Source organism: Vipera ursinii (assembly GCF_947247035.1).
Source record: "Vipera ursinii genome assembly, chromosome: 16".
NCBI classification, from domain to species: Eukaryota; Metazoa; Chordata; class Lepidosauria; order Squamata; family Viperidae; genus Vipera; species Vipera ursinii.
The window spans coordinates 9,026,798-9,044,700 of NC_139529.1; the positions used below are offsets into that span (position 1 = coordinate 9,026,798).

At 55.4% G+C, this 17,903-nt stretch overlaps 1 protein-coding gene across 2 annotated transcripts; it reads right to left on the bottom strand.

The window, feature by feature from the left end:
* Window positions 1-224: 224 nt before the first annotated feature.
* On the bottom strand, window positions 225-15,621 carry LOC310647603 (N-acetyllactosaminide alpha-1,3-galactosyltransferase-like). Of its 2 annotated transcripts, none has more exons than XM_083374946.1 (6): window positions 15,520-15,621; window positions 6,382-6,468; window positions 5,077-5,115; window positions 3,311-3,370; window positions 2,399-2,536; window positions 225-2,209 (listed from the first exon to the last, which is right to left on the bottom strand). In XM_083374946.1, exons 1-6 carry the CDS (start codon window positions 15,576-15,578, stop codon window positions 1,516-1,518), a joined length of 1,077 nt encoding a protein of 358 aa, XP_083231072.1. In that variant the 5' UTR covers window positions 15,579-15,621; the 3' UTR covers window positions 225-1,515. The 2 variants fall into 2 exon arrangements, with proteins under 2 accessions (XP_083231072.1, XP_083231073.1); XM_083374947.1 differs by lacking the exon at window positions 15,520-15,621 and adding an exon at window positions 11,424-11,556.
* Window positions 15,622-17,903: the final 2,282 nt, after the last annotated feature.

Below are 17,903 nucleotides of genomic sequence, written 5' to 3' on the forward strand. Positions count from 1 at the left end.
CCCAGAAGCATCTCTGCCAGCTACTGCTGCCCTTGCCGTGTGTGGGCCTCCCCCCACCGGTGCCTGAGAGCCCTCCCTGAGACCCAGAGAAGCCGGCTTTGGCTCCCTTCACCCCCTCGCCGCATTTCAACACCCACCGCTTCGATTTCGCCCTCCTCCTCCTGCTGATGAGAGCTGTGAAATTCCAGCCACGATTCTCCCCATTCATCCCCACCTCGCAAGGCTTGCCAAAATAAGATTTGAATTTATTGTTTTGTCATTTACAAGGCAATAAGTTAACAAACATGCAAATTTCTAAGGGTAGATAGGGAAGCCAGGTTTCCAGGCTCATCTCCCACAAGGTACACCAGTTCATCAATCTCTGGATCATGGGTGTATTTTTGTGCAGTAAAACGGAGTGACCAGGAAGGGGGGGGCTTTGTGGCAGCCACTAACTGGAGTGAACTTTCAGGATGCTTTTGAAAGCGGACCCCGGCCTATTCAAGGGGAAGGTCTCGAGGAGGCCCACCAGGCGGCATTTAGAGGTCTGTGGGGAGGCCCAGGATTTGCCCCAATTAGTGCCCTCTTGCAGGCCGGTCCAAACCTTTGTGCCCCCGAGGGTGAGAAAAGTCCTGTCTTTATAAAAGGGGAAAAATGGAAGAAAGGGCTGATGTCCGATTTCGGCCCCCATCCACCCAGCGGGGTGCACAGTCAAATACACACGGAGCAGAACGCGGCTAATTTTGGCTCGTACAAATGAGCTCGGAAGGTGAGCCTGCAGGCAGGTGTTTCAACAAACAGGTGAGTCGGGCACCTTGGCAGGTGCAAGAGGGACAAAGCACCCCTCTGCCCTCTGTACCAGCACAGGAACAAAAGCTGCTGCTTGTTTTATTTTATTTTGTCCAGGCTGCCAACTTTGGTGAGCTTTGTTTATTGGGACAGGGGAGAAGGAACAAATATCCCCCAGGCGTGCTTTGACTAAGGGACGTTCCCGTGCGTGTTTGAATCCCCAGGGGGAAAAAAGCTTTGGGGAGGAAGAAGCAGAGAGAGAGGGAGACAGACTGACCCTCTGGCTTAGCGTGGCTCCCTAGAGCCCCTCACCCAGAATCCGAACACGAGATCTGAGAGCAGAAGGACCTGAGAAGAGGGTCTGGAGTCTTCCTCTCTGGACCCTGCCTGCCGCGTAAACAGTTGCCACCCCCTGAATTCTTCATGCTTTCCACTCGGCACCGGCGTATAAGCGTGGATGGAGGTGCATCCTGACTCAGCTCTTGCTTTCCGTCCCCGACTTCTCTTTGCAAATTCAGAAAACCAGAGATGGACCGAGAAAGGCTGTCCAGAGCAGTCTGCTGACCGATGCTGCGAGGAAGGAAGGGGGCAGGAGGGGCCCTCACCGTTGCCAGCCCCTCTGTACCCCCAGCTGGCCCCTCTTCTTTTGCAGCGGGTGACGGAGTGAGGCTCAGCTGTGCTGTTAACGTGTCCACCTGGGCCGTTGGCTGCAGGCCAGCTTTGGTCAGTTCAAGGGCGTGGGGCAGGTCAAGAGTTGCCTCTGACCTCTTCGTATTCTTTAGGCAACCAGAACAGCTTTACGTTATGGATCTCGGCGGGGTAGCCGATCTTGTAATCCCAGCAGTACTCGGGAGAGAGCAGCTTGGTGGGCTTGTGCAGCAGGAAGTACTTGTTGAGGTGGCTCTCGTCGTGCCAGAGGGCCTCCACGTCCCGCTCCTTGTCCCGCAGGATGCCCTGGTAGCACTGTTGGGTGAGGTTCAGGACCTCCAGCGGGGTGCCCCCAAAGATCGCTCCGTGGTAGTAGTAGTCCCCCTCCTCATACGGGATGTGCGCGGCCGACTCTGGCCGCCTCTCGTAGCTGAAGGCGCTCCTGTCCTTCTTGTAAAACCAGGCGTGGAGCTGGGCCACAGACCTGCCCAGGGTCTCCACCCCGTAGGAGCTCCGGAAGACCTGGTCGACGTCCATGCAGAAGAGGAAGTCCACCTCGAAGCGAGCCGAGTCCTCGATCAGGTCCCTGATGGTCTTCATGCGCATCATGCTGATGTCCTGCCAGCGGCTCTGCTGCTCGACCTGGAAGAGCTTCAGCATCCGCTGCGGGCCCAGCTTGACCTTGGGCACACTGGAGAGGTCATCGACCATGACGTAGAAGATGACCTTGTGGCCTGACATGAAGAAGGTGTTTGCAGAAGTCAAGAAGTCCTCCAGGTATTTGTCCAGGTACCTGGATGGGAAAAGCAAACGGAGCAGGGATGAGGGGGAGGGGCTTCTCCAGTTGCTGCAGGCTGCCACCCCCTGCCCCCGGCAGCCTCAGCCCCTTCCCCCCCCCATTGGACGGGCCTCTTTGCTCATCCCATGCTCAGGGGACCTTCCTTGGCCAAACGAGGCGGGTCCGGCTGGACGAAGCGCTTACTTCCCAATGGCGAAAACGGTCAGTCCAACGGTGACCTTCTGCCGCTTGTAGTAATCGTCCAGGAAGGCGCTTTCGAATGTCCCGTCCCACACGATGGGGGCTGACCACGGACTCAAGGTAGGGATTTCTGTCCTTGCGCTGCCCGGGACAGAAAGAAAAGGCCGGTGAGGGTCATCCTTGCCGAGTCTGGAGAGGTCACCCTCCCTCAGTCCCCCCCCCACTCCGAAGCAGGCTTCCAGCAGCAGGGGTCCCCCGTTCTTCCCTACTGGGAGCCTCCGGTTAGGAATTCAGCGCTGGAGGGTGGCCTTGGCTGCAGCTCCCCAACCTTGAAACGTTAAAATGTTCACCAGGGAGTGGCAGGAAGCAGGAAACTTTTTGCCTTTCAGCAGGCTGATTGGAGCCAGATGTTTGGGAAAGCTGCTACTCGGGATTCAGTTTAAAGCAAAACAAAGCAGGAGCCCTTCCGCAGCTTCTTTTCCCTGCATTTAATTTTAGCAGGCTGTTTTCAGCTGGCTGGGCTCCAGGCGAGGCTGATCCGAGCGGCTTCCAAGCTGATCCGGCCCGTCAGCCGAGTGCTGCTCGCCTCTTTCAGCTGAAAAGCCAGCGCTCCAGCACTTGACCCTCCAGGCACAACGACCCGGGCAAAATGGCTCCTGTCCCGCTCCGCTGAGCCTTCGGTTCTGGCTCTGCAGGTGGAGGCAGCTTCGTCTCGGTCTTGTGCTGCACTTTCGCTCCTTGGGGAAGGGGTCCTAAGCCTCTGAAACGCTCCCCAGGAAGTGTCCTGGGTGAAAAAGCCCCCGTCTCTCAAAAAAACTTGTCTGCGGACAGTGGCGGGAAAAGCGGAAGTCTGGAGGAAGCCCAGTGAAAGCTGCCCCCCCCCATCTCACTTTTGAGTCCAAAGAGACTTCTTACTTTGGGTGAAACCAGCTGCTCAGTGGTATCCCTTCTGCCTCTCCGGTTGAATACGCCTCCCTGCAATAAAGGAGAAGGTCACCAGGATACGGTCCGGCTGTGATTCCGGCTGGTTGTCCCAAAGGTGCTACCCCAAAAGGCAACTGGGCTCTTCCCTTGAAAATGTTTCACTTCTCATCCAAGAAGCTTCTTCTTCAGTTCTCCAGTTGCCTTTTGGGAAAGCACCTTTGGGACAACCGTGACACACATGAGTGAGAGGCTCTGCAGAGATACTCCCGGCTCGTGGCAAAAATTGGCTTTCACACAGACCTATCTGGTGTGTCGCTTCTTCCGGAAAACCCATATCAGACACCATCGGCTGTCAACCAGGCAGCCAAGTTTCTCTCTTTGGAAACAAAGGCACCTCTCTTCTTGGATTCATTCTTTTTCTTCCTGGCCCGTTGGCTTTCTCTCCAGTCACTTTTGGCTGAAATTCCTTACGTGCAGATTTCTTACTCTTCGCCATACCAAGGAAACAATTTGGTGCCAAGGAAACAATTTGGGCATGTCGCAATGTGGTCGCCAGGAGCTGAACTATACTGCAGGGCAGGCTGGACTCTGGCACGGCTGCCCCGGGGTCTGCTTGGCTCCTCTGCTGGGCAAGAGTTAGGCCCCTGTGCTGCTGGGGGGGGCAGGGGAGACCTCAGCAAGCCTGGGGTCTGGGGCTGGCTCGGCAGGGAAAGGGACCGATTGCCCCACAGGCTGCCGCTCAGCAGAGAGAGTGGGGAGCAGCGCTCTGTTGTCACGCAGGAGGAAGTGAAGGAGTGCCCTCTTCCTCCGCTATGAACAGGGGGCTTCCTAGCATCACGGGGGGGGGGCCGAGGGCAGCAGGCAAGCAGCCTCACTGGCATCTAGCTTGTGCTACTGTGTGAGTCAGTCATCAGTCGCGCTGCCCATTTTGCAAGCTTAAAACCCCAAGGTTGAGCAAGGCGCTCCGGCAGTTCTCTTTCCTGTTGTGCAAAGCCCTACAGTGATTGTCAGTTGCGTGCAAAAGTTATCAGTCCCTCTGGGAGCGGAAGAGGGGTTAGTGGCTACACCGGAGGTAACTGAAGAGCAGCTGGCCGTCTGCCTCCTCCCCATTCACTCTTCACTAAGGAAGATGCCCAGACAAGGAGAACTGCGCCTGGTGGGAGGACCCTTGGTCCACCCACCAGCAGGAGGAGGATTACGCAACAGCAGCAGCAGCAGATCAGCGGCTGTTTTGAAAGCGCTTGGTGAGCACATCGAATGAGACACGGTTTGCCTCACCCGCCTCACCCCCCCCCCCGCCCCAGGCATTCATCTGAGCGCAGGTCATCTTCGGGCAGTGCTGCCTCAGGACGAAGAAGCCCCCCCAGCTCTCAGTGAGCAAGGCCAAGAGGGCAGCTTTGCTCTCTTTCCGGCTCTTTGATGGGCCTCAAGAGGTCAGGCCAAAAGGCAGCAGCCCGATCCAGGCCCCGCTGCCCATTCACTTCTGGAGCGGCCAATAGCTACAGCTGGGTCTTTGCCGCTAGGAGGAAAGGGGAGATGTGCTGAGTGCCCCCTGGCGCCAGAGGGCGGCTGTGAGAAGGGCCAGGCCGTGGTGAGGCTGAATCAATAGCACCTCGATTCCTAAAGCCTGGCCGGGTGAAAATGCCCTTATTCTGCCTGGCCAGCCTCATCGGGAGAGCCTTGACTCATTGGGGGGGGGGGGGCGGTAGCCGGTGGCACAAGCAGATGGGAGGCAGCAAAAGCAGGAGGGGACTTACTGGAAGCTGCTGCTGTCCATCCAGGTCTCTTTCTCATCCCTGTTGAAAGGTGAACAAAGAACCTTTGATTATGTCAAGGTCACCTGCCTGTAAATACCAGGTAAACCCCAGCCAGCAATCAATCACCTTCCTCTACCTGGCTGGCAGACGGCCTGTGTGCGGGCAGAACCGGTGCTCTGCAGAAGCACCCAACTGTCTCCACGCCCAGGTGGGGCTGGGAAGCTCTCGCTCTGGAAACCTTCGGTGTTGCCCTACAAATGTGCCGATTGCCTGGAGCAGGGGTAGGCAACCTCCGCTCTTTTATGACTCATGGACTTCAACTCCCAGAAATTCAGGAATTCTGGGAGTTGAAGTCCATGAGTCATAAAGGAGCCGAGGTTGCCTAACCCTGGCCTGGAGCCTCCAGAACCCCCAGCCTGATGTGGTCCTTGGCTGAACTGCCCGGGAACTCTGGTCCAAGACATCTGGATGGTCCCCGGACAAGCATGAGAAGACAAACAGCTTCTCTGGATGGAAAGCAGCTCTGAAGTTGCTATGTGACTCAGCTCTGTTTCCACAACCTCCCCCCCCCGTCCCCCTTCCCTTCCTCCAACGGCCCCCTCCAAATCCCCTTGGTGGATTCAGCTCCTTGCTGGACATGCAGTTCTCTCTGTGACCCCTGCAGGTGACCTCTGGGCGGTGTTTGGGTCAAGGAGTTGGATAACTGGAGAGCTGCAATCGAACTGCCGTTACCTTTGGCTGAGAAGAGAAACTTCTAATTGTTCCCCCAATATGGACACACATCAGAGGGAATACGTTGCAACACCCAGTGTTCCTGGATGTGAAATTCCACACTGAAACTAGGCGGGGTGTGCCTAGACCTTTATGTAACACTTCAGGAGCAATACGCCGCTGCAAACAGGTTGAAATGTGGCAAGCCGTACCGATGTGCGATACACTGAATTTCTGAGTAAAGACTTTGGGACCACCCTTCCTCCTTGTGCTTCTCTCCACAAAACCCATCCTGCGCCTGGTTTGGGCCACGTGTGATGCCTGACGTGAGTTTCTCCAGATCCCTCCCAGCTTAATCTGCAGAGTCCCTTGTCTCACATTAGTGAAGTGTTAGATGTTCAAGGTGCTCGATTGCCCAATATTGATTTGCTAACAATTCTGGGAATTCCTGCATCTCTTCCTTGTTGTGCTCAAAATTAGGGGCACTGTCGGTCTTAAAAGGGTAATGGGAATAAGGCACAGGAGTTGGTGGGGCAGCTTCCTCACAAGAACAGTAAATTCAGTGGGCATTTCAGGCGGCCGTGGCTTTCTTACCTGTCCAGGTAGGTGTAAATGGCCAGCAATAAGAGGGCGAGCAAGGATATCCATAAGAGAGTTGTCTTCCCTTGAGACAGGGTCATCCTTGAGGGAAAGAAAGAGCTGGAGGTTAGTCAGAGGTGGCTTGCATTCCCGGACCAAAGCCCGGAGACGGAGGAGGAGGAGGAGGAGGAGGAGGAGGAGGAGGAGGAGGAGGAGGAGGAGGAGGAGGAGGAGGAGGAGGAGAGGGCAACAGCCCAGCCTTCCTTCCAAAGAGACCCGTCTCTAACCAAGGGAGAAAACTTGCCAGCTGGGTTCACTTCCCTACAAAGGTGAAAGTTCTGCCTTCCTCAACATCCGGCTCTCCAACCCATTCCAAGCCAGGCTGGCTGGGGAGGATGGGAGCTGCAATCCCACAGCTCAGCCTTCCCCTACCTTGGGGAAGGATGTGGCAGACCCAGAGAAGACCTGAGCAATACCTCCACTTCAGCCTCTGGACGCGCCTCTCTGCTCCAGTCAACATACAAGGCAAGCTTTGGCAGCTCCCGGCAACCTCCCTTCCCTCCAGCTGCATTTAAGGGCCCGGCCTCTCGGCTCTGCCCTGCTCCACCTTCACAAAGAGCCTCTGTTTCCCCTCCTCCACAGCCTCACTTTCTTCTGCGTCACCTCTTTGGGATGGAGAGCCTGCCCCAGGACTTTCCCTTCTGGGATCCCTTTTGGGGTCTAAAGGCGCGATTCCCGCGGCCGTTTCTGTTGCACCCCTCTCCAGCGGGAACCATCAAGGTGGCCTTGACCCTTGCTGAGGGGCTCCTATGGAAAACCAGCACGGGCCGCTCAACCGCTGGGGCAAACAGCCGCAAGTATCTCCGTGCCCTGAAGGCGAAGGCAATCCCTGAATCTCTCGGCATCTCTTCTCCAACTGACTTTAAGAAGAGGCCAGACACATTCAGCCTCCCCCAGGAGGGAAGGAGCGACAGAATCAGCTGCTCCTTGAGAAGAACAGAGAAGTCCCAGCCAGAGGATCTGTTTGGTGGCCGTTTAATGAGGCGGGGACTCCCCCTTCCTCCTCTGCCCTTGCCTCTTTAGAAGCTCTCACGGCCATCCACAAGAGAGGGAAACTCTTACCCTTAAAATCTACAACAAGCTTGCGGGGGTGGGGGGGGGAGAGAATTATCTGCGGTGAGCCTGAACCCAAGACTGGGAAAAAGTGAAGCAAGTGTTACCTGCTGAGAAGTGCCAAGGATACCCAGCGGCCTCACAACAGTCAAAGAACACGGAAGACGTTTTAGAACCACTCATTCTAAACTGCCAGGCAAAAAGGTGTTCTGAGATGTTGGTGCTGTGGCTGCCTTTTGGGCCTCCTTGGCCAAAAGCCTCATAGCCAGATGCTCCCTCCCTTAGCTTGCCAGTTCCGCTTACAAAGGAGGGCGCTCCTCCATCTTGATAGGCAGATGCACACTTAACTGTGCATCCCTGCGAACGCACAGCATTGGGTGCAGGTGGAGCACATTCCTGACAACTGAGCTTCAACAAATGCCCCTGGTGACCCCCCCCCCATCCTCTTTTCTCTTCCTGAAAAGGAGGGCTGGTGGAAAAAGGTCTGCCTTGGCTGAGTTCACCTGAAGCCTGGAGTCTCCAGTGCAGGTGCTGCTGCTGCTGCTTCCAAGTGTCCAGATCAGACTTTAGACTGCTAAAATGAGGCCCCTTCTTGGCTTTGTCTTTGGCCAAAAATAGGTCATTGTCGGTACACGTTTCTGGTAGTAGCCGATGTACCAAGAGTTGGGTCGGGCTCTGCTTCTCTGTGCATTCGCACAGCGTGGGGTTATCCGCCAAGAGCCTCCGCTTGAGCAGGTGGGTCAACCCGTTCAGGGTCCTGCAAGTAATGTGAGGGAGGTCGGATTCTTCAGCCAGATCCTCTTTTCCTGTTATTCCTTGCTCACTGGTCTCTCTCCTTCCCCCACCTTTGTGCGTCCCTTCCTCCCCAGCGCTGAGCTCGGGTGTTGTGCCGACCGGCCTGGTTGGGGAATGGAAGGCCCAGCCGTCAGGCGAGGTCAGCCATGGGCTCCGTGCTCCATCCCTTGCCAGAGCCGGTGGTCAACGTTTCTGCGGCCCACCTCGAGCACCTTCTCCCTTGCCCCTTGTGCCTCTCCTGGAGAGGGACGGGGTCAATTCTTGGCCGAGGGCTGGGAAGAGGGGGCTTGGACCTGGGCCACCTTCCGCTTGGCAGCTGTGGACCAAATGCTGGCAACACAAAGGGGATCCTTAGCAGGGCCTGGCTGCGCTCAGACTTATGTTTTTCAGGGCCACAGCAAAGCTGGAGGCTGCTGGATCCTCCCCCCCCCCCCGCTTCCTTCTCAGGAGAGAAGCTGCGATTGACTCCGAGGGCCCCACTCGGCTCCGCTCCTGAGCTCTCTCTACCTCAGCCTGGCTGCGCCTGGCCTTTAATGCCCCCTTCACCTGGGAAAACATCCCCCATTTTTCCCCCTTCCAAGGAAGAACACCTGAATGCCCAGAGACTGAGAAGCCAGGCTGGGTCCCCCTTTCACAGAAACAAACAAAAACTCAAACCTTATTTTTGGCTGCCTTTTAAACGTCTTGACTAAAGGTGGGCTTGCTTTTACACAAACGCCCCTCTTCTGGGCTCCCTTGCTTGAAGGACCTCCGGTTAAATTTAAATTCTTTTCTTGTAAAAAATGCTGCAAAGCCTCTCTTGCCCTTTTAAAGTTTTCACTGCTTTTTCTTCTTCTTTTTTATTTGAATAGACTTTGACTAGCGGCATCTCCAAGGAGCTTTGTGGACAAGTCATTGGTGAGTTTTTTTTCATTTGTATCATTCACTCGTATTATTTATAGTCAGGCTGTTCTGAGGTTATTTCCTGACAGGATGTGACTTGTCTGAGGATGGCTTTGTCCTAGCAGCATTAATGTTTGGGGGAAATTCATCACTGTCCAACTCCTCAATCTGCCCAGAAGAAATCAATCGGATTGTGGCAAAACTTTCCTCCTGACCAAATGGGCAAGAAGGTGTCTCTTCTAGGCGCGGGTGCCCTTTACCTCCAGACTCCCTAGAAACACGCTCCTTGAGTGCCTCTGAAGCTCTCTGCCCATGACCCCCGGGGGGGTTAATCATGGGGGGGGGGCTGGCTGGGCCCAGGACCGGCTTGGAGCCTTCAAGACTCCTGAAGGGTAGCAGGGATTCAAGTGTGTAAATATTGGCTTAAAATACAGCTTACCTGCCAAGGTTATCTGCGATAATGCTAATATTTTTACTGTAATGTAATGTAGCAATATCAAAACAATATGCAAACAAACCTAGTTACCGCTGCATCGGAATGTCTCAATACAGCAGAGGGAGAAGTCAAAATTATTTCAGGATTTGTTTTTTTTTCTTTTTTTTGCCTCCTGTAGCGGCCCCGAAGAGCAGACACGGCAACTGGAAAACCCCATTTTGCCTGCCATTTTTCAGGTAGACTCCAAACTGCTGGGGGATGGGATGAGCGGGGAGGTGGTGGGGGTGGTGTTCAGATGCAGCTCTGCCTGCCACACCAGGGCCGGAAAAATGCTGCTGGTCGTCCAGCTGTCTGGGCTTTGAATGAGACCCAGAGGCAAACCAGTCAGGCTGAGCCTGATCATAAAATTGGCCAGCAAGTCTTGGCCTTATTGGACCCAGGCAAGCAGCTGGTTTCCACCCTCTGGTGGGATGGCTCCGGGGGTCTTTCTTCTGAGGGCGAGGAGGAAGAGAGGCTGGCTGTGCTGCCCCCTCCCCAAGGACTTGGCTTTCAAGAGTGTGGAAGCGCCTCGGCTGAGTCGGTCTCATTAGCCCCTTCTGTCTGTCTCAGCCTCCAGCCCTGAAAGTCCCCTGGACCCTGGGCCAGCCCCCCGCCCCCCCCCCCCTGCTCTCCAGCCAGCATGATTGTGGGCTGAAGAACAAAACCCCCGGGAGGGGCAGGGAGGCGAAGCTTTGAGCTCCGGGAAGCCAGTTAGAAATCTAAGCAAGAAGTATCTGCCAGTTCCACTTCCTCACTTAAAAAAAAAAAGTTTTCATAGCGTGCTGTGTTATTATAGTCAAGTTTTCTCCCAAAAGAGCAACATTTCCTGCCTCGGGACATTTGAGGCTGTTCCCATGGTGAAACCCCCAAGCCCCCTCTCTCAAGCAGGGCCTGTGGGGGATATTTACCAATATAGCAACTGTATCTGGAGAGCTAAACCCAGGTCTTAAGAGGAAAACATTGCAAAGTTCTTTGTATTTTTCCCCACCGTATTATCCATTTTTTAAAAAGAAAAACCTCCACTTCTCCCTCCCCAATTATGAAAACATTTGCACATTTTGGTACGTTCATATTTCAAAACACACAGCCCCAAATCCATAAATCAAATGCAACCTTTATGCACCTGTAGCAACATTGAGTATTATCAGGGAGGGAGCAAGGAAGCTGGCTTGTCCTCCCCCAACCCCCAATTTATCCTTATCGACTGCATGACATTGTCTGGAGACCACAGAGCACACAGGTGGGACTTCAGTGCTGAAAAACCAATATTTGCAGCAAGCTCAATCCAACACAGAAGACTAAATGTGATTTTTTTTGGGGGGGGGGAACCACCTCCAAACTTTAAGACTCTCTTATAATGCTCTGAATTCCATTTCCTGCTGTTGAAACAGAAAGCCTGTGTCATCTTCTATATCAGTAAAAATTTCCCTGCTTTCTCCATCACAGGCTCTTCAAACTCCTCAGTCAACCTAAGTTCTCTCCATTCTCTCTTCGCATCGCTGTTGTGTTGTCCACAAAGCAACCCAACCTTCATTTAAAGAATCCAGACCATTTCTTAAGAAGAGGAGGGCAGAGCGAAAAGACTCTGCTTTGGTAAAGCGAGCTGGGCAGACAAAGATAGGAAAGCAGGGGACACAACAAGAACAAGACGTAGCGATTCCTTAAACATATTTAAAACCAAAAAAATAAAAGCAAGCAAATAACCGGAGAAGGAGAAAGCAGAAATGGCCGCTAAACCAGAGGCAGGCAAGCGTCAACCTAAAAGTGAAATAATTTTAGAGCACGTACGCACCGTATGCCGAAGTTGACCTCTCTGGGTTGGAAAAATAGAGGGGGGAAATAACAGGCAGGGCTAGGTTCTGCTGAACTAGGCAGATTTGCACAAAAGGAATCCCTTCCAGCTTTTTCTGTCAAAATTAAGCCCTGTTTTGTTGTGCCGGAGAGAGTCTCCTCCTCTGGATGCATCGTTCGGAGCACTTCCCACAGAAGCAGGGAAAGAGGAAGATGGTCAGAAGAGAAGTTGGGTGGCCCGGAAATCAAAGAGCCCTCTGAGGGAATGAGTCTGGAGCATTTTCTCTCCGGGCTGAGGCTGCCTGCCACGTTTCCATGTTTTCCTCGCAGAAAACTGGCGAATGGAATTCCTATTGGTAAATGTGGGAATCCAGAGCTGGAAGGTGGAGCCCTTTTGTCCTGGCTGAGAAATGCTGCTTTGACAGGGCAGCTGGGAGGGTGCTTCCTGCAATGATCCCTTGGGGCGGGGGAGAGTACGAGGGTCTTGCAAAGGAACGGGGCACACCTCGCTCGGTCTGGACGGTCTGGACCTGTGGCTTGATTAAGCTGCGGTAAATCGGAGTTTGGTTTCCTAACACGAATCAAGAGCCCATCCTCCTCATCTCCTCGTCCCTCGAAACCAAAAGAGGCAGCAGTTGAAAACAATGTCACGGCCTCAGATTTCTGGCCACCTGGATCTTTTGCCCCACAAGCCCTGGGGCAGCTCAGGGGCTTGGGAAGGTTCAGGAAAGGAAAGGAGAGTGAAAGGCAGACAATTTATTTACTCATCTTGAATTCTGAGATTGGGCTGGGGGGGGCGGGGCTGTCCCCCAACCAGACTAAATCACAATTGGGGTACTTTATGAATGATACACTTTTCAAAAGCTCTGGGGATCTGAATTTTCTGATCAGCCTCTGAACTGGGTGGTTAATTAAGCTTTGGAAGAAAAGCATGCCCACATCCAAAGGATCCTGCAGCCCCCAAAGTCAGCCCAGGGGAGGAGGTTTCTGCAAAGGTTTCCCCCCCCCCAGCCAGCGATAGGAAGTGCTACTTGCCTCACCCACTGATGTTGTAACACCCAACCCTGTCTGTAAACTGTCACAGACATCACAAAGAGTTATCAGAAACGATGCCTACCGTAAGAAAATCTCCTTTTAATTTACTCCCCCGCCCCCAGTCTGTTTTGAATAGCCTTAATCCTTTTAAGAAAGGCAGTTTATCCTCCTCACAGCGGCAGGCAGCGTGTGTGCCTCCTGGGGTGCCTTTCCCAGCCACCTTGGGCAGAGTAGCAGGAAGGAAAGGAAGCGTGTCTTCTCTTCATTCTTAAATAACAATATTTTTAAAATACAAAATAGCAGCCCGAGGTTCTTGGAGAGCAAAGGATAACACTGGCAGGATGTATTTTAGTTTTAAATACAAAATAGCCACTTGTGTTTATTGGGAAGTGTTGCAGACAAGAACGCTTGCTGGAGGTTCTTGCAGGTCTCCTTTTTTGATTCAATGGGGGGGGGGGAGAAGCAGGGTAAAAGTGCATTTGTGGGGCCTTAACGTGGCCCGAAGCTGCTGACCAGCGCATCCCTCCTTTCATGCAAATCTGGGCTGGGATCGGGGCGTCTGTGGCGGCTTTGCCAGCCTGCAAATGCAAAGCAAGCTCTTGCAAATGGGAGGGGCCCAGCTTTGCTCTGAGCGGTCCCCTGTGGCCCTCCGATGTCCCCTTCACCTTCTGGGGAGGGTCTGCTGCAGTTTGGATATAGCCTGGGCCTTGCTTAATTCTTCCCCCTTTTGCACCCTGTCAAAAAACGCACATTCCTTATTCAAAGGAAGCTTGACGGCAGGACCACCTTAACGGGAGGGAGAGTTCGCTTTGGGGCCTCGAGTCCCCTTCCGTCCTGGGAAAGGAGTGGGAGTGGGTGGCCTGCTTGCCCCCCTGCCTGCAGGAGTGTTTCCCAGAAGGCAGAGCTTCTTCTCTTTTGTCCCCCAGGCCTTCCAGGAGAGGCTGAGGTGAGGGAAACAGAGGCCCTTCCAGCCCTTGAAAGCCAAGGATGCTCGTGGCTGCTTCCTCCAGGATGCGGATGATGGCACAGGTGAGTCCACACCTTTAGGCCTGGAGAGAGGGGGAAAGCCACGGGCGGTGGGGCTTCTGGCGCCTGCCGGGTAGACTGTGGGATGAGAGGGAGCTGCCTCGGAAAGGCACTGTGATTCTTGGCTGCTGGACAGAGAGCCTTTCTTTCCTGGCGGGGCTTTGGGGCTGCCTGCTGGGCACCCTTCTCCCTTGGAGGGGCCTGGAGGGCTGCTCTTCCCCCGGGGTGACACCCTTCTGCTCCCACGCTCCAGGCCTTGGCCGGAGCCAGTGCTGAGGCTTTGGCAGAGTCTCCAGGAAGAAGGAGCCAGGCTGAGGCCTCGCTGTCCTTCCTCTGCTCTTTGCTCCAGTTGGGCGCCTGTTGTGGCAGCTGGAAAACTTCCGGTCTCCGCGTCTTTGGCTGGGAGAGCCAAGATGGCTCCCAGGCAGCCAGACACCTCCTCTCCTAGAAGGCTCCAGCCTTCTCCATCCCTGGCCAGGACGTCTTTTGCAGGTCTTCAGGAGGAAGGCAGCATCTCCATCTCTCTCTCCCCACCCCCGGCCTAAACTGAAGCAGGTCCCAGGATCCCAGCAGGGAGAGATCCAGTTGATTTTCACCCTTCTGGCTGGAGAGCTGAGCCCTCGCCAGCCCTGGATGGGACGGATCAAAGTCCAACCACAAATAATGGGCAGTTGGAATTGGTGCGAGTTACTTTCATGCAAAGAGGGGCGAGGCATATCCGCCCCAGCCTAGTCTTCGGGTGCTGCTTCCTCATCCAATGTGAAGCCCCCACGATCTCTGCACCCCTCTTCCCTCCCTGCCTGCTGCTCTGCTAAGCTGCCCCCCCCCAGTGCCATTCCCACTAGAAAAACATTTGGTCCCCCTCCTCCTCCTGGCCCTCTTGCCTCAAACTGCCTTGCAGCCCCTTGATGGAGAAAGACATTGGTTAGGGGGGACCTCCGATCCCTCCCTCCCTCTCTCTCTCTCTCTCTTGTAGTTTATTGCCCATGGATTGCGCTACTGCAGCCCCCCCCCCCCTTTGGAAAGCCAGAGAGGTAAGAGAGCGCTTCTGTCCGGGAAGGCAAAACAGCCCTTGTGAAGAAAAGGGCCCGATCCTTCCCCTGCCCGCTTCGGCTTCTCATTTGTGGCCTTTGCTGTGGTCACTCCGACTCCTTCCCTCTCCCCACCTTGTTTGAACCCCTGCATTGGAAAAGAACATTTTGTTATCCCTTGTAAACTCCGGAGCTGCTGCCGGTCACGAAAGGAGCGGCCAGCTGCCTGCACAGAGAAGTCTGGCGGGGAAGGAAGGAGGAAGGAGGCCCGCACAGCCAGGGTGCTCTCTCCCCTCTGGCCCCGCCTGCACGGAGCCCCAGGCCCCCCTCGAGGCTCAGTCTTTGGCTTAATGGCTTTAGACCAACAGAGGCAGAACCTTTCAGAAGAGGAGCCCACCTTCGACCTCAGCGAAAGCGACCCCGAAGAAGGCTCCTTCACGGTGCATAAATGCATTGGCTGAAAGGAGGAGAACCCACTTTCCCCACTTCAAATTCATATGTGGATCTCGCTCAGTCCTTCCAACTGGGTTTCTCCAGCTAAATGCCCATGTGACCTAGAAGGGCATTTAAGCGCTCCTGGGGCCCGGCTGTGGATCCAGGGCACATCTGTTGAACCCCAGCCTGTAAGGGGAGGAAAAGGGCACATTCCCAGATGGTCGAGGCAGAGCCCAAATACCAGCCCTCCTGTGCACAGGCCACCACCACACCCCTGCTCCCCATAGCCAGCAAAAGCGTTCCCTGATCCACTGCACCACAAAGGGCGCAACCCCAAACCTTGCTGCAGGCCCTGGAGGGGGCAGGAAGGCAGTGAGCACCTGCGGGTGAACTGGGGATGGGTGGGCTGGCCTCTCACACACACTCACAGAGCCAGAGGCACCACAAGACAAATGGATGGAAACGGTCTGGCCTCTTAAAAGCAGCTTGCCATGTGCCAGTGCCAGGGCACTGGAGAGGAGAGACCCCTGGTTTGGGACCCCGCCAGAGGGAGAAAGAACTGGAGCAAACCTTGTCAGAGGCAGCGCACTGATCCCGGGCAGGAGCTGGCCCTGCTTCCTGTTCTTCATCCTGGGCTGGGCAGACGCGTGACACTGCCGGTCGCAGGCTGCGCCAGACTTTTCCGCCCAGGGGCAGGGAAAGGTGTCTAGGCTGTGGGCAGTCATGGGCGGGCAGGCTGCTTCTGCCTTGCTCTCCCTCCTGCCAATCATTAACTCTGGCTCAGCAGCATCTTGAGGCTGGCATCCCGCGGGTGGCTTAACGGGCTGGCATTCCTTCCGGTGGGAGGAGGAGGAGGAGGAGGAGGAGGAGGAGGAGGAAGAGGTGGTGGTGGTCAGGAGATTTCCCTCTCCTGGGTGAGCAGGCAGGTTGGCCAATGGGGAAGGAAGGACTTTGTGACATGTGTGAGACTCACTGCTCTGGCTGAAGGGATGAGGAAACACCGAAGTCCCTCGGAAGTTGCTGAGGAGAATAAACCTTATCTCCTTATCTGGAAACCTGTGCCCATCGCTGGCAAAGTCCAGGAGGAAGAGCAATCCGGATGCATCTTTTCCAACGGAGGGCAGGAGAGGAAGGTTGTTTCAGCAGTTAGGCTGGCTTTAAAAGCAGGTCTCCGCTTTTTCTCCCCAAACCTCCCCAAGTTAGCGCTTCACTTACCCTTTGGGTTCTGGTGCACCTTTCCCGGCCGTGCCGGACGGCTGCGTCGGGCAGCTGACGAAGTGGCGAATCCCAGGACCTCGGCTTCCTGCCGCAATAGCCAGCGGAGGGCAGATGAAGAGGGCCGCTTCCTCCCTCCGGGGGGGGGGGGAAACCACAAGCCCCGCTTGGGACTGAGGGGGAACCTGTGGGGAGGCCTGCTTGCTACGCGTGCTGCATGCGCCTGCGGTGCGTGTGGAAGAGAGAAGGGGGAAGAAAGAAAGAAAAAGGAGAAGTCTCTTTCTTTGGCCCCAGGGGTGAAGAAGAGCCCGCAGGCCTGAGGCTGCCGGCCTTTGGGGCTGAGAGCAGAGTCAGTGGGGTTCAACTCGGCCCTGCCTGCCGGGCCTTTGTGGGGCTCCTGTGCGCCCTTCTGCTCTTCTGGCCTTGCGGGAAAATAAAAGCGGCGACTGACGGAGACCCGGAAGGGAAGAGCTGCACCCAGGACTTCTCGGAGCTGCTCAGCAGGAACCTCGCTGGACCCTCCTCCCCTCCGGCTGCCAGCAGAGAAGGGCAGACCCGTTTTGTGACCCGTGAAGTGGTGGGGGAGAGGGGCCTAATCTGCCGGTGCCATCAGCCCAACCCTCCCTCAGGAATGCCGCTCCGGATAAGAGGGTTTCACAATCCTTTTGCAACTCCTCTGGCCGGCCAGGGAGGGAGGGAGAGGCGGTGGGGCACTTTCCCCAAAGGCCGATAAGAGGACCAGTTCGGACCCCCTTCCGCCCAGCCCCGGGTTGGTCCGAGGGGAAGGGGGCCTTTTCCACCCACTTTCTTCCCCATCAGGACTTGCCCGTCCTGCAGGTCTCTTGGACAATGGTTCCCATTATCTGCAGCCAAGGCGGCTAACGGAGGAAGAGAAGAGAGTGACCTGCGTACACACACCCACACCCGCCCACCCACACAGACACACCCAGCCTGGGGGAGCTGGCCAGGCCAGGCTGTTCCTGGATTTATCAGGATCTCTGGGCTGCCTCATAGAATAGGTCAAGCTGGCTCGGAGGACTCTGTCCCTGGGAGGAAACGGGGCCTCTGGGACCCAGCGTTTCTGTAGAGTGGGCCGTGGAGAAATGTGGGGTGCCGGAAGAAGGGGCTCCTCTACGGCCCCATAAACAGCGGCCAAGCGGCCTGGAGCAGCCCAGTCGAGCCCCAGGCTCCTCCGGGGAGGGCAGCCCCACCCTTTCCCTTCCCAGGCCGGAGCCTCAGTGCCCCTCCCTTTCGCCGACCGATGGGAAGGGGCTAGGACCGCAGGCCAGAGGTTTGCAGATCCCCCTCTGCAGGGAATTAAGGCGACTGGGGTGGTTCCTGGCCCTCCCCCCACCTCAAGGATCCCAATGGGTCTTTGTGAGAGGCGCCTTGAGAAGCCCAAAGGAGATCCAAGGCGCTCTGCTTGCTTGAACTCTTGTGTTTCAAGGATGGCGCTTTTCAGTGAAAGCCAAAACCCAGGTTGGGGGGGGGGAGAGACCAATTCTGCTTCAGCTGCGTCCCCTAGTGGTTAGTAGAAAAGCAGACTTCACCCAACTTTATTGTTTATTGTGGTAATAAGCCTCTTCCTTGTTTTAAGGTTGAGGCTTCCCAAACGTTCCACTCAGGGAAAAGCAAGAAGAAGAAAAAGACTCTCGGATTTCTTCGGCGTGCCTGAATTGAAACCAAGTCTTAAGACGAGATGCTCGTCAGTGCCGGCCTGCCAGCAGACGGAGCTGAGA

Coding starts and splice junctions, on each gene's coding strand:
- LOC310647603 (XM_083374946.1), bottom strand. CDS start 15,578: ATGAAGAACAGGAAGCAGGGCCAGCTCCTGCCCGGGATCAGTGCGCTG. Junction 2,537..3,310: donor AGCAGCTGGTTTCACCCAAA/GTAAGAAGTCTC, acceptor TGTCCCGGGCAG/CGCAAGGACAGAAATCCCTA. Junction 2,210..2,398: donor ACCGTTTTCGCCATTGGGAA/GTAAGCGCTTCG, acceptor TTTCCCATCCAG/GTACCTGGACAAATACCTGG.